Genomic DNA, 14038 nt, shown 5'->3' with positions numbered 1-14038 from the left:
CCCTGCGCCCCGGGGCCCATTTCAGAGCGGCCTGCGGCCTCGGGCCAGCGACAGATGGGGCTTCTGTGGGGCGGGGCGGTGCCGAGGAGCCCAGAAGCCAGCCGCTGCCCGCCCGCCCCGTCCCCCGCCCGCCGCCCCCCCCATCCCGCTCTCTGGTCCAGGGGCCACTGCCCGCCTCGCAGTCACACAGCGAGCGGCCCTCGCGTCACACCGCCGGCTGTTTACACAAGATAACGCCGCTGCCCGCCCGCCCTAATGGCCCGACACCTGTCCTGTCCTGTCCTGAGCTGCCGGGAGCAGCGCGCTTCCTGCGCTCGGAGCTGCTCAGCCGGCGCTCGCCTCTGTGCCCCCTCGGCTGGCCTGTTTGCTGGGCCCGGGTCCCCACTGGACAGTGTGGGGGGCGGGAGTGACCCTAAGTAATGAAAGGGCAGCAGCCTCCCGCTCCTCAGCCCCGGGCGGGGACAGCGCACCTGCTGAGCCCCTGGGCAGTGTGTCTAAGAGCCCGTGCAGCGCCTGGGCCCAGCCTCCCTCCTGCCGCCCTCACCTCCCACCGAGGCCTGGGCCCTGCCACGCCCACGGCCACAGTGCGTGTGGTCAGTCCGGCTCCCACCCTTTCACTTACTCCGTGGCCAACCGCACGCAACAGACAGGCTTTCCCAGCCTCAGCCCCTGCCAGCCTGGCGGGTGGACTGCGCCCACCACTCGGGGCCGGGCACAGGTGGCCACACCACAGCCCTGGAGCCAAAGCCAGGCCGTGCCCCGCCCAGGGCCCCAGCGCGAGCTGGAGGTGGCCCTGCCCCAGAGCACCTGCCTGTCCCCACGCGGGACCTTGCCCATCGGGGGCGCTGTCCCTGGGGAGACGGAGCAGGCCAGCCAGGACCCTGGCGGCCACCACGCTTATCGGTGCTGCTCCTCCCAGCGCAGGCCCAGCGCCCCAAACACACACATCCCGGTTCTCTTTCTGCTCACGGGCCCTCAGAACCAATGGCCTGCAGACCTGCTGGCCACAGCCCGGGGGCGTGGGCCCTGGATGGGAGGCGTCCTGTGACTGGGGGGACTCAGGTTCAAAGACTCCCACTTCTGGGACAGCAGTTCCCAGGCCGACACGGGGCGCGTTTGCTCTGAACGGGCCTGGGGCACCCGGGTCCTGCTCCCCCACTTCACGCCCAGGGACCGAGAGGGAGGGCCTGGCTGCGGCCCGCAGGAAGCATGCCTTTCCCAGCTCCTTGTTGCTCCAGTGAAACCAGAACTGCTTCCTGTTGTTTCCTGGGACACCTGCTGGCGGGAGCCAGGCACCCCTGCGGCCGTCCCGGGTGGGAAACTGCGAGCAGCCGGGGGCAGGGCCCGTGGACTGGGAGCCGCCAGCGGGCAGGCCTGGCCTGGGCTCGAAGGCCGCCCTCTCGCTGGGCGGACCCCGGAGCGAGGAAGCCCCTCCCGTCCGCTCCAGAGGCCGCCTGGAGCCATGTCTCAGGCCTGTCTGACCCGCCTCAGCCGGCAGGCACCCTCCTGGCACCGCCCGGGCCACACCTCGGAGCAAAGGCCGTGGAACCGCTGGCCAAGGGGGGCCCGTTCCTGCAGGGACGTGAGAGGTGGACACCCTGCCTGTGGCCAACAAGATGGGTTCAGAGCGAGGCTCGTCCGTACGAAGTCCCGGGTCCCCACTGCCGTGCACGCGCCGCGCAGCCACACGACTGACCGGGGCGAGTTAGGGAACTGCGGGCCCCGGCACCGCCACTCAGGGCTCGGCCCGGCAGGCTGCTTCGAACCCGTGCCATCGCTGCCTGTGCCCGTCACGGTGGCTGGCGGCTTTATCCTGCCCGGGACGTGGTGGGGCGGCAGGGACCAGGCAGGCCCTTCGGAGGAGCTGGCGCGAGTTCCAGAGATCGGAGCGCTGGCGAGGGCTCCTGTGTTCCTGAGCAGCTGCTCCGGGAGGACCTTCTCCATCCCCAGCCGCTGACCTGGCCCCGAGACGCACAGACAGCAGCCCAGAGGCCGATGCCCAGCACGGCCCCTCCCCGCCCTCAGCCACAGGGACTGCCCGGACCTGGGCCCAGGCCGGCCGACTCCGGACAGGGATCAAGGCTCGGCCCCAGGACGGCGTCTGCGCTGAGCCTGCGGGGGGCTGAGAAACCGGTGTGAGCGGGAGCAGCACTGTGAGCCAACACCTGAGCGCCGTGTGGCTCGGGCGGGCGGTTTTGTCGTCGGCACCCCCTCACCGGGCGAGGCTCTCACAGCTGACGGCGCTCCCAGGGCTCACCTGGGGGACACCCCGAGCCTTCGTCTTCTCTAAGGTGACCCCTGGTTGTGGGCTCAGGTGTCAGTGACTCCCGGGTGGGTCCCCAAACCTCTCCTTACACCTGCGTCACGCCCAGGCCCTCGCACATCTTCTACAGCAGGCAGTGTGGGGGGAGTGTGGGGGCAGTTCAGGGTGGCCCTAGGCTGAGCCACAGGTGGGCAGGGCCCCCGGCAGCGGCCAGGCTGCTAAGGACAGGCCGGCGCTGTGAGCGGAGGGGAGTGAGGGGCCGAGCCTCGCGGCTGTGCCTGCGGGCAGAGCGTTGGGCGGAGCAGCGACAAGGCCGGAGGGGAGGGGGCGCCGGAGGCTGCACTAGTCACTGGGTCGTGGCCTCGGTCTGACCCCTGAGCCCCGGGGACAGCCAGGCTCCCGGTCCCCAAGGGCTCCTGCTGTCCAGAGGAGACCTGCCCTTGCAGCCCTCCCACCACTGCAGCCGGGCCGGGGATGCCCCAGGAGAAGCCCGCAGGAGGCCCGGCCTGGCAGTGCCCCGCGTCTTCGCTCTGAGACGCCGATGCCAGGTCCCCTGGTCGGGGGGCTAGACAAGGCCAGCCCACGAGGTCTGGGCGTCAGAGGCGAGCAGGTCAGGCCTGACCAGCACCACCCCGTCCTGACTCAGTGGGGGCTCTGGCCTCTGTGGTGCCATGTCCGGAGGGGCCCGTGCAGGATGGGGCAGGCGACAGACAGCTGCCCGTGGCTCTGCAGAGGCCTCCCAGGGACAGAAGCAGGGCGCAGGCCGGGATGTCCTGGAGCCCCGTAAGCCCAGAACCGAGGGGTTCTGCTGCTCCGAGCGGCACTGTGAGAGCGGATCGCGTGGCAGAGCGGGGAGGCGACCGAGGTGCGGGCTGTAGCGCCCCGGCGCACCCCAGCTCCCCCCCTGCCCCCCCCCATGGCTGGGGTTGGATGCGGTGCCTGGGGCCCGAGCTCTCCATGGCCCCCAAGCAGCCCCCAGGTCCTGCCTCTGCTGGCTGTGCCCCCCGCCCCCCGGTGCCCACAGCCCAGGCTGGATTCTACGAGGTGCAGATCAAGCCCACATTGCCACCCCACCCTCACCCCGTCTGCCCAAGCCCCGCCCCTGAGGTCTGGGCCCCCTTCTCTCCTGCAAGTTCGTCTCTGGGCAGAGGAGGGTTCCTGGCTGTTCTGCACCCACAGCTGCTCCTCGGGGGGCCCTGAGGCCAGCCCCAGCCACGCTGTCCCCACCTGACCCGAGGGAGGAAGGGACACGCGTCTCTGCCCAGACGGCGATTCACGAGGAGAAGGCAGATCCTCCCGGCTCCGAGCCCCTCTGCGCAGGATGCTGTAACCCGCCCGGGAGAGCCGCAGGGTGCTGTAACCCGCCCGGGAGAGCCGCAGGGTGCTGTAACCCGCCCGGGAGAGCCGCAGGGTGCTATAACCCGCCCGGGAGAGCCGCAGGGTGCTGTAACCCGCCCGGGAGAGCCGCAGGGTGCTGTAACCCGCCCGGGAGAGCCGCAGGGTGCTGTAACCCGCCCGGGAGAGCCGCAGGGTGCTGTAACCCGCCCGGGAGAGCCGCAGGGTGCTGTAACCCGCCTGGGAGAGCGGGAAGGGGGTGGGGGCGGAGGAGCAGGGAGCCACGCTGGCTGGTCACCGTTCGGACGGGATGGATGTGAACAGAAGGAACACGTGGTCACGGGCTAGAGCGGGCATCGCGGAGGCGTCACGTCCCGGAGGAGCTGACACACGGGGCCCCGCCCGGCTCTTCGGGGACGGACAGTACATCCTGTAACTCACGGATGACTGAGCCGGCCGGCAGGCCCCTGGCGGGGGTCAGAGTCGCCGGATGTGGTCGCGGGTGAATGTTTAACAGCCCACCGGGCGGCGGACTGGAAGCAGCTGCCGAGCTCCCTGCTGCAATCCCTCTCACCGCGTGGACTGGAAGCTACCAACTCGCTGTCGAATGGCCCACAGGTTCCCGAAGATTGGACACCGACACTGAGCCAGTGCCACCCAGCTCTGCCCTCCCGCGGGCCCGTTAGCCCGGGCTTAGCCTCCTCTGCGCCTGGGCCCGCTCTCCCCACACGGGCCGGTCAGCACTGGGGCCAGGCCCCCACTGGAGCCCAGCAGGTCGGCTTCCTGTTTAGGGAGGGCCACCGCCTCAGAGACCCGAGGAGCACCCAGGGCACCCCCTGCAGACCCCGCCAGGCACAGGGCAAAGCTGCCATGGAGGAAGAGGCGCAGCAATGGCCACCACGAGGGGGTGCGCCCGGCCACCACTAGGGGGTGCGCCCGGCCACCACGGAGGGAGGGCGGCTGATGTGCTCAGCGGCAGAGCTGGCCCACGAGGAGGAGACGGGACGAATGGAAAGGCCCCACCAGGCGTGTGGAGCGGGGCCGAGGGGGGGACATGGAGCAGAAGGGCCTGCCCACCCCTTCCCTTCGCTGACGCAGGACCTGCAGGGGTGGGGCGGGGGGTGGGGGGACTAGGCGGACAGGAATGGAGCCGCGGAGCCGCCGGTGTGATGGGAGAGGACGGAGGAAGCGCTGTTTCCAGAGGCCCCGACGGCTGAGTCTCGCCGGGAGCAGAGGGAAGGCTTCTCCGTCCAAGAAGCTGAAATGTCAGCTGCCAAGTGCTCGGGCCCAAAATAGGCGCCAGGCTGTGCTGTGGGGCCTGGGTCCCCTCCCGCCACCCCGCCCAGGCCCACCACGGGCTGGAGGGGCGCCCGCTCAAACGACGCGAGGCCCGGGGCCTGGGGAGAGGCACCCATCACTGCCAGCCATTCACCGAGTCACGGGGGCCGCGGGCTCGGACCCAGGCCCACCGAGGTGACAGCCAGAGGACCTTCGCCGCTCGAGGGCCGGCAACAGGGCCAAGGACCTTGGAGGAGGCCAGGGCTGCGGAGCCCGCACAAAGGCGGGGGCTGTTCCTAAGTGCTGGCAGCGCCCCGCGACCCAGCTGTGGGAGCTGGCCGTCCCCCCAGCAGCTGGCCGTCCCCCCAGCAGCTGGCCGTCCCCTAGCAGCTGGCCGTCCCCCTAACAGCTGGCCGTCCCCTAGCAGCTGGCCGTCCCCTAACAGCTGGCCGTCCCCCCAGCAGCTGGCCGTCCCCCCAGCAGCTGGCCGTCCCCTAGCAGCTGGCCGTCCCCTAGCAGCTGGCCGTCCCCCTAACAGCTGGCCGTCCCCCCAGCAGCTGGCCGTCCCCGAACAGCTGGCCGTCCCCCCAGCAGCTGGCCGTCCCCCCAGCAGCTGGCCGTCCCCTAACAGCTGGCCATCCCCTAGCAGCTGGCCGTCCCCCTAGCAGCTGGCCGTCCCCCCAGCAGCTGGCCGTCCCCTCCAATGCTTGGGCTGCGTCATGGCCACAGAGAGAAAGAGCTGGTCCGAGCTCCCAGGAGTCCCCGGCTGGGGAGCACGCGACCAGCTGAGCCCTGTGCCGCCTGCACCTGCTCACACCTGCCAAGGGCCTGACTTTCTCGCTGCCTCTGCCTCGCCTCTCCGACCTGTGCCTGGGGCTGTCCACGCCAAGGGAGCCCAGGCCCCTCTATGGCTGCGCCCACCTCCCGGCTCTGGTCCAGGAGATCGCTGTCCCAGGGTCACCATCATTTGTGAGGTTCCAGACAAGGTGCATGTGGTCCCGGCACAGCAGGAGACCGGAGGGAGTGCTCAGGGAAGCCCGGCCTGGGGGAAGACTGGCGGCCCGGCAGGTCAGTGGCACCTCCCTCTGGCACTGTCCCAAGTCCCAGGGAGGGTTCCTGGATCTGTGTCCTCAGAGAGGGCGACAGAAACATCCATGGGAGAGAGAGTCATGGATCGGCTGCCTCCAGCACGCCCCACACGAGGGATCGAGCCCATACCCGGGCATGTGCCCTGACCGGGAATGGAACCGTGACCTCCTGGTTCCTCGGTCGGTGCCCATCCCTTGTGCCACGCCGGCCGGGTGACACGCCATTTTTAAAGCACAAACACAAGCTCCCTTTCCGGGCTGCAGGACCAAGCACAGTGGTGACTGTTTGCAGGACAGCCCTGAGCGGCCCCTCCCAGGGTGCACTGCACATGCCTGCTCCCGCTGGGCCCGGGCACCCGGGGGCTCCCCCAGGAGGGCTGAGCGTGCCAGCACCTGCACACCCAGCAGCCAGGGCCCTGAACTCAGGCTCTGCCCAAGCCTGCCTGCCCCCAGCCCACAGGTTCCTGAGCGCCACGTGTGCCAGGCCTGTGCCCGCACCGCTCAAGGCGGGAGGACAGGTGGCTGTCACCTGTGTGGGGCTGGGAGAGGAGACCCCCAGCCTACAGTCTGGCTGTGTAGTAACCGCCACTCGCAGAACTTAACCCCCTAGAGGGAATGTCCTATGTCCCACCTGTCCCCCAAGGGACCCTCCTTGACATGTCAAGCAGCTACCTGCAGGGTAAGCGGTGGGGACACCAGGCCTCCCACGGGGGGCCTCGCTGTGGCACAGACCACCTGTGGCCCCAGTCAAGGTGGGGATACCTCTGGGAACCACTCCCTGCTGGTCCTGAAGGAGGGCAGGTGTCACCAGGCAGCACGAGGGTTTGTAGAAGTGACACTGTGACTGCCCTGGGTGAGAGTGCCCCCTACCACAGTCCGTTAGCAGCTTAGCGTCAGGCCCCACACCAGGCGCACAGCAGGTATACAGCAGGCGCATAGCAGGCGCACAGCAGGTGTACAGCAGGTCCAAAGCAGGCACACAACAGTTATACAGCAGGCGCATAGCAGGTGCATAGGGGTATACAGCAGGCACACAACAACAGTTATATAGCAGGTGCATAGCAGGTACACAGCAGTTATACAGCAGGCGCACAGCAGGCGCACAGCAGGTGTACAGCAGGTCCAAAGCAGGCACACACAGGCACACAACAGTTATACAGCAGGCGCATAGCAGGCGCACAGCAGGTGCACAGGGGTATACAGCAGGCACACAACAACAGTTATATAGCAGGTGCATAGCAGGTACACAGCAGTTATACAGCAGGCGCACAGCAGGCACACAGCAGACACACAACGGTTATATAGCAGATGCACAGCAGGCACATAGCAGGTGCACAGCAGGTGCACAGGAGGTATACAGCAGGTCCACAGCAGGCACACAGCAGGCGCACAGGAGGTATACAGTAGGTCCACAGCAGGCACACAGCAGGCGCACAGCAGGTGCACAGGAGGTATACAGCAGGCACACAGCAAATACACAACATGTGCACAGCAGGTATACAGCAGGCACACAGCAGATATACAACATGCGCACAGCAGGTATACAGCAGGCACTCAGCAGGCTGCCACAGGGCTGGGAACAGCGACCCTTTGCTAGGAATAGACAGTGAGCAAGCTGCTGTGTTCACCTGGGAACACACTGACCCTTACAGGCAGGCCTTCTAATCGGTCTCCTCTGAGGGTTCCCTCCACTATGAAGTGCCCCACAGTCCATTAGCACATCTGCAGGGGCCGAGGTTGGGCAGCAAGCACCCGCTTTTCCCTGAGAGGCCCAGCAGGGCACTGAGGAGGGGGCAGAGCCCGTGACGCCGCAGGCCGGGTGAGGGGCCTGTGGCAGACAGCACAGGGCCCTGGCTGCCACGGTGGGTGGGTGGTCTCTGCACGAGTGGGGCCGCGGCTGAGCCTGCAAATGTGTCTCCACTCCTGGAAGGGGCCAGGGGGCAGGCAGAGCAGGAGGCCGAGCAGCCTGGGCGTGGCTCCCCCCGAGGGCAGGTTGGGGCCGGGCGGCCGGGCTTTCCCACGGCCGCCACCAGCTGCAGGCCTGGGTGCCCCCACCTGCCGCCCCACCCGTGACAGGGACAGCAGGCACGGCTGCTGCCCACATGATCAATCAGGTGACGCATCTGCGGGCTGTGCTCCGGCCTCCCACGCTGTCTAGGGAAGCCCCATAGGAACAGTGAGGCCCGCTGACGGGGGCCCTGGGCGCCTGGGGGATGAGGGCCCATGCGATCTGTGGGACGGGAGCTGGGTCACCGTCAAGGCCGGGCATGGCTCGATGCCCTGGTCCGAGAATGCTCTGGAATCCGCCTCCCCCTGCCCAGGTGTTGCCCTGCGCTCGCAGCAGCCCTCCGTGCCCAAGAGCCCAGAGATCCCGCCGTTACCCTTGGCAACATGCTGACGCAAATGCCAGCGGGCGGGTAGGGGGCTGAGGCTCCTGTGCGGGGCTGGGGGAGGGCTCTGCCAGGGGAAGCAGGCCCCGGAGCCGAGTGGGGGTGGAGCTGGAGCTCCGGGCCTGTTGTCGGCTGCCTCGCCTGTGCCAGGGCCCAGGGGGAACGGTGCGGGCCGCCAAGGGGAGAAGGAGCCGGCAGGGCCGAGGCGGGCGGAGGGGGCAGGGGGGCAGCAGAGGCGTGGCGGCGGCGGGGACCGCTCTGTCTGCAGCCCTGGGAGAGGCAGGCTCTCCTCGCCCGCTCGGGCTCCGGGCGACCAGCCCACCTCGGAGGCTGCGGCGAGGAACCGGGAGGCATTGTCTTTCTCGGAGCCTGTTTGTTTTCCGTCCTGAGATATTGCTGGTGGAGCATGGAAGGTCAGGACCAGTTGGAATCCAGTGAATTTCCAGCCTCGCTTGCTTGAGTTTCTCAAGAATTTCCTTTTCTGGTGAACAGCCACCTCCCGGGCCTGCCGCCTGCCTGCGAGGCCAGGGTGGTAGCGGGGGCGGGGCGCGGCCTGGCTGCCAGCCCCTCCCTTCGGAAAGTGCCCTGAACGGCCCTGGAGCCCAGCTACCTCCAGGAGGCCACACGGCGCACAGAACCCCGCGTCCAGGCCAGCAGCCTGTGTTCTCGCCCGGGGCTCCCACTGTGGCTTCCCGCAGGGACAGGGCAGGAGAAGCCAGAGATACGAGGCCCCGGGGGGCTGCCTGTCCTCCTGGCTGTCCGCTCAGCCTGGCTGGGCAGCCACTCGCTGGCACAGGAGCTGTGCCCGCCCTGTAAGAGTGCCCGCAATGTGGGGGCGCGCAGGCACCAGCTGAGGTCAGGAGAGGCCTCCCAAGGAGGTGACACCTGGGAGGAGACTGGGGGGCAGGGGCAGGTGCTTAAGGGGGAGAGAGCAGAGCACGGGGAGAGTGGAGCGCACACAGGCCAAAGCAGAGAGAGGCAGAGGGGAGCGAGGATGGGCTGGTGGGGGCCAGGAGGGCCTCGGGCAGAAGGCCTGGCCCTGGGCCCGTGTTTGAGGACACGTGGGCCGCCTCCTGGCTGACAGAGAGCAGAGATGAAAGCCAAATCCCTCCACGAAACACGGGCCGGCTGCGGGCCAGGCACCCTCCGCCGGGGTCCTGGCACACCTGTGGTCTCAGGCTCGGCGGGCAGAGCCTGCAACGCAGAGTCTGGGAGACAAGCCCGGGGCCCAGGGACCTCCCCACACCAGCCTGGAGGTGACAGACGACACAGCCCGAGAGCCCGGTCCCCGGAAGGCTCGGAGCACAGGCTCTCACCAGCCTCAGGCCCGTCAGAAAGGGCAAAAGCGGAAGAGCCGGCCGCGGAGCCGATGAGGCTGGAAGACCTGCCTGGCACTGACCCGGGGCCCAGCCTGGGCGTCCTGCTTCGCCGCCTGGCCTCACAGCCTGGCCAGCCCAAGCCCTCCACCCGCAGCACTGCCCCGCGAGGCCTCACCTTGGCTCGCCGGTGCCCCCGGCCTAGAACTGCGCGGCGCTGAGGCAGGGGCAGGCGGAAGCGTAAGGGCGGCTGGAACTCCAGACCACACGGCGCTGGGCGCAAGGCGGGCCTGTCCTGGGGACAGTGTTGTCCTCGGCTCAGGCCACTCCCACCAGCGCCACACCTGGCACAGCTCTGGGCAGAACCCCAGGGGCATCGAGGGCCGTGAGGAGAGCCCTGCCCTGCCCGTGGCTGCCTGCAGTTGCTTCCCCTCTCGAGAGGCCGTCTCCTGAGAACCGCACACCCTCCTCCAGAAAAGCGCTCAGGGGCCCGCACACCCTCCTCCAGAAAAGCGCTCAGGGGCCCGCACACCCTCCTCCAGAAAAGCGCTCAGGGGCCCGCATACCCTCCTCCAGAAAAGCACTCAGGGGCCCTCACACCCTCCTCCAGAAAAGTGCTCAGGGGCCCGCACACCCTCCTCGAGCTGCAGGCCCGTTAGGACTCCCAGCTGCCCTCCCAGACAGCTCCCACCTGCCTTAGCAAGACCGGGGATGGGGCAAGCCCTTTCCTTGCTATTGCCCTGGCCCCCAGACCTGAAGGCCGACCCCCGTTTACCAGCACGGGGGTCTCCCATGACCCCTGCCCTAGGTCCTGCCAGCACTGCCTCCCCAGCCCTGGCACCCACAGCCCCACACTCCCAGCTCCTTGCGGACCCGTTTGCCTTCGTGACCCACCCAGGGTCAAAGGCCTCTGGAGGGCAGATTCCGAGTCTCTGCCCAGGGCTCCTGCCTGGCACAGCACCTCTGCTGCAGCGAGGGCGGTGGGAGGCCCTGGCCACATCCATCCCTCGTCTGGCGTGTGGCCTCTGCCACCACCCCTCCCGGGAGCCAGGGAGCTGGGCCCCTCGCGCACGGGGCCCTCTGCCTCGGCCCTGGGGTCCACATTCACCCCAGCCACACACCTCGCTGAGCCACCTGGACCCTCTGACGGCAGCCTTGACGCCCCCCCTTGGACACGCCCAGGACCCCCGCTTCCCGGGCGGCGGCGGCGGGAAGGGGAAAGCGGGCCGCTCACCGTCTGGTTGTCCTCGTACAGCTTCAGATCGTAGCCGCTCAGCTCCACGCAGAAGATGATGGCCGTGACGCCCTCAAAGCAGTGGATCCACTTTTTGCGCTCGGACCGCTGCCCGCCCACGTCCACCATCTTGAAGGTGAGCTCCTTGAAGGTGAACTTGTTCTCCACGATGCCCGTGGTCATGTCCCGGGAGCGCAGGATGTCCTCGACGGTGGGGATGTAGTCGGGCGCGGCGATGCGCTCCAGGTCGTTCAGGTAGTAGGCCGCGTTGTCCTCCAGGTGGTACTCGTTGGAGCGGCCGAAGCAGGTCTGCGCGCCGGGGTCGGCCCACAGCCGCCGCATGACGCCCAGCAGCTCGGGCGTGATCTCGCCCTTGCTCTCGGCCGGGCCGGTCAGCGCGAACAGCTGCACGGCGTCGTAGGCGCGGTCGGGGTTGTGGAAGTCGATCTTGAGGGCGGCCAGGGCGCGGATGATGCGGGTGAGCGAGTCGATGGCGTTGTAGAGGATGAGCGGCTTGTACTCCTTGCAGGCCTCCAGGTTGAAGCCGCCGCTGTGGATGATCTTCATCTGCTTCACGATGGTGCTCTTGCCCGAGTTGCTGGTGCCCAGCAGGAGCAGCTTGATCTCGCGCCGCTGCCGCTGGCTCTCCGAGCGCAGGTGCCGGTCGATGCGCCGGGACCGCCGCGCCGCCTCTTTCTCCTCCGAGCTTTGCCGACATCCCATGGTCTGGCAGCGGCGGCGGCCCAGACACAGGAGCGCGGACGGGGGCCTCTCCCTGGGCCCCGAGGGGACGGGATGCTGAGACTCGCTCGGGCGCTGTGCCCGCTGCCCTCGGGCGCTCAGTGCAGGTGGCAGGGCGAGGCCGGGCCCCGCTGCAGCCCCTGCCCCAGCGCCTCTTCTGCAGCTGGCATGGCGCTCCGGTGGCCGGAGGGGCTGGGCCCTCCCTCTAGCGACACTCCCCGGCCCCGGGCTGCCACCCGGCCTGAAGCACAGCAGTCATTGCCTGTCCTCCTGGTGGTGGGAAGCCGTCCGCTCGCCTCCGCCGCTCGCCTCCGCCTAGGCTGTGGCCGTCCGGTCCCCGGTGGCCGTGGCGATGCTGCTGAGTGTGGCTGGAAGGCCTGCCGCCAGGGCCTCGGCCGCGGGTGCTCCCTGCGGCCCCCCTGCCTCGGGCATCTGCCCTTCACCTGCCAATACAGAGAACAGAGTGAGTCTCCTCCCATGGCGGGGCGGGAGGGGGGGAGCCCTCTGGGAAGCAGGACCCTGCCTGGGAACAGTGACGAAGGCCCTCCCTGGAGCACCACCGAGTTGGTGTCCAAACCCCAGCAGACACACACCCTGGGCCCTGCACTGCACCCCGTTCGCTGAAGCCGGTGCTCAAGGGAAGAGGGCCCAGCGGTGTGTCATGAGAGGGGATGTACCCTCTCCCAACTGGGGGAGCTGCCCCGCAGCGTGGCTCAGTGGTGGAGCGTTGAGCCGGGAACCAGGAGGTCTCAGTTCAATTCCCGGTCAGGGCAACACGCCTGGGCTGCAAGCTTGATCCCCAGTGAGGGGCGTGCAGGAGGCAGCCGATCCATGATTCTCTCTCATCATTAACGTTTCTCTCTCTCTCCCCCCTTCTTCATTCTTCTCTGAAATCAATAAAAATATAAAAAAGACCCTAGCTGGTTTGGCTCAGTGGATGGATCGTCGGCCGCGGACTCAAGGGTCCCATCCGGTCAAGGGCATGTACCTTGGTTGCGGGCACATCCCCAGTAGGAGGTGTGCAGGAGGCAGCTGATCGATGTTTCTCTCTCATCGATGTTTCTCACTCTCTATCCCTCTCCCTTCCTCGCTGTAAAAAATCAATAAAATACATTTTTAAAAATATAAAAAAGAAAAAGTGGCGAGGCTCTTAGCTAACACCGTGAACAAAAATTAACCAAGTGGCTCAAAGACGTTAGAAAGCAAAGGCCAGAGCTGCCTGGCACTGGATGGGCGATGCTTTCTTGGCCATGACACCAAACACACGGGCAGCAAAAGAAGGCAACCGGCGAGCTGGTCTTCATGAAAATTAAAAATCCCGTGCATCCACCCTGAAATCAACGGGGTGAGAAGGCAGCCACAGGCTGGCAGAAAACATGTGCCAAGCACAGATTTGCTAAGGGGCGAATATCTAGACGATACAGAAAACTCCGAAAACTCAACAACAAAACCTAAGTCAAAACCAGGCAAAGACGTCCCACAGACATTTCCAGAGAAGACAAGCAAACGGCCATTAAGTGCGTGAGAAGACGCCCAGCGTCAGCAATCCTCAGGGCAATGCCAATCAAACCACCACGAGACGCCCCACACCCACCCGGCGGCTGCTACACAAACGGCGGAAGTCACAGCGCCCGTAGGGCTGTGCGGGAACCGGGACGCGGCGCGCTGCTGGCGGGAACGGAACACGGGGCAGCTGCTGTGGGAAACGGCGTGGAGGTTCCTCAAAACATTAAAAATAGAACTAGCGTAGGCTCCAGCGATTCCACTTCTGGGGACAGACCCGAAGGGACTGCGATCAGGGTCCTGGGGAGGTCTTTCTACGCCCGTTTGCACGCAGCCGTGTTCACGGCAGCCAAGACGCCGAGCAACCCAGTGTCCGCTGGCCGGGGAGTGGACACGCAACCTGCAGGCCATCCATCCGAGGAAATAACACTCGGCCTTAGACAAGGGGGGAGGGATCTGACCCAGGCCACGCACGGATGGACCTCGAGGACAGCACGCCAAGTGAAGCCAGCCCGTCCCCGAAGGACAGACACTGTGCGCTTCCCCGCACACGCGGTCCCGGAGGCACCGGAGTTCAGGGAGCAGAGAGCGGGAGGGAGGGGCTGGCGGAGGCCGGGGAGCTGTTTAATGGGGACAGGGCGGTGAGGGTGGCTCAACACTATGGATGTCCTTAATCCTTCCCAACTGCACCCTGAAACCCGGCTAAAATGGTAGATTTTACGTTATGTATTTTATCACCAAAAAATGTTTTGTTGGAGACCTACCAAAAAAAAGAAAAAAAAAAGGGCGAAGGCCACGTGTGTGGGAGACAGCGGTGGGAGGTGACCGGCCCTGGCTTCCCCCCAGCGGAGGGCTGTCCTGGCCCAGTGTCCACTGTGCACGCGGGGTGC

The 14038-nt window shown here is 67.1% G+C and overlaps 2 protein-coding genes across 2 annotated transcripts in view; one reads left to right on the top strand and one right to left on the bottom strand.

Annotated features, from left to right (window-relative positions):
- The window catches only part of RSPH14 (radial spoke head 14 homolog), a gene marked incomplete at its 3' end in the record, with an annotated part of 55623 nt that overhangs the window by 21291 nt on the left and 20294 nt on the right, over positions 1 to 14038 (top strand). The window lies entirely within an intron of this gene.
- GNAZ (G protein subunit alpha z) overlaps positions 1 to 14038 on the bottom strand; it is a 33594-nt gene that overhangs the window by 8004 nt on the left and 11552 nt on the right. The window contains exon 2 of the mRNA XM_079762930.1: positions 10905 to 12088. Within this exon, the coding sequence (XP_079619056.1) occupies positions 10905 to 11627 (723 nt within the window). The 5' untranslated portion in view covers positions 11628 to 12088. The remainder of the gene's footprint in view (positions 1 to 10904; positions 12089 to 14038) is intronic.

Source organism: Cnephaeus nilssonii, assembly GCF_951640355.1.
Source record: "Cnephaeus nilssonii genome assembly, chromosome: 22".
Taxonomy (NCBI): domain Eukaryota; kingdom Metazoa; phylum Chordata; class Mammalia; order Chiroptera; family Vespertilionidae; genus Cnephaeus; species Cnephaeus nilssonii.
The sequence above is the reverse complement of the archived record's forward strand: the minus strand, read 5'-3'. Positions and strand labels throughout refer to the sequence as shown.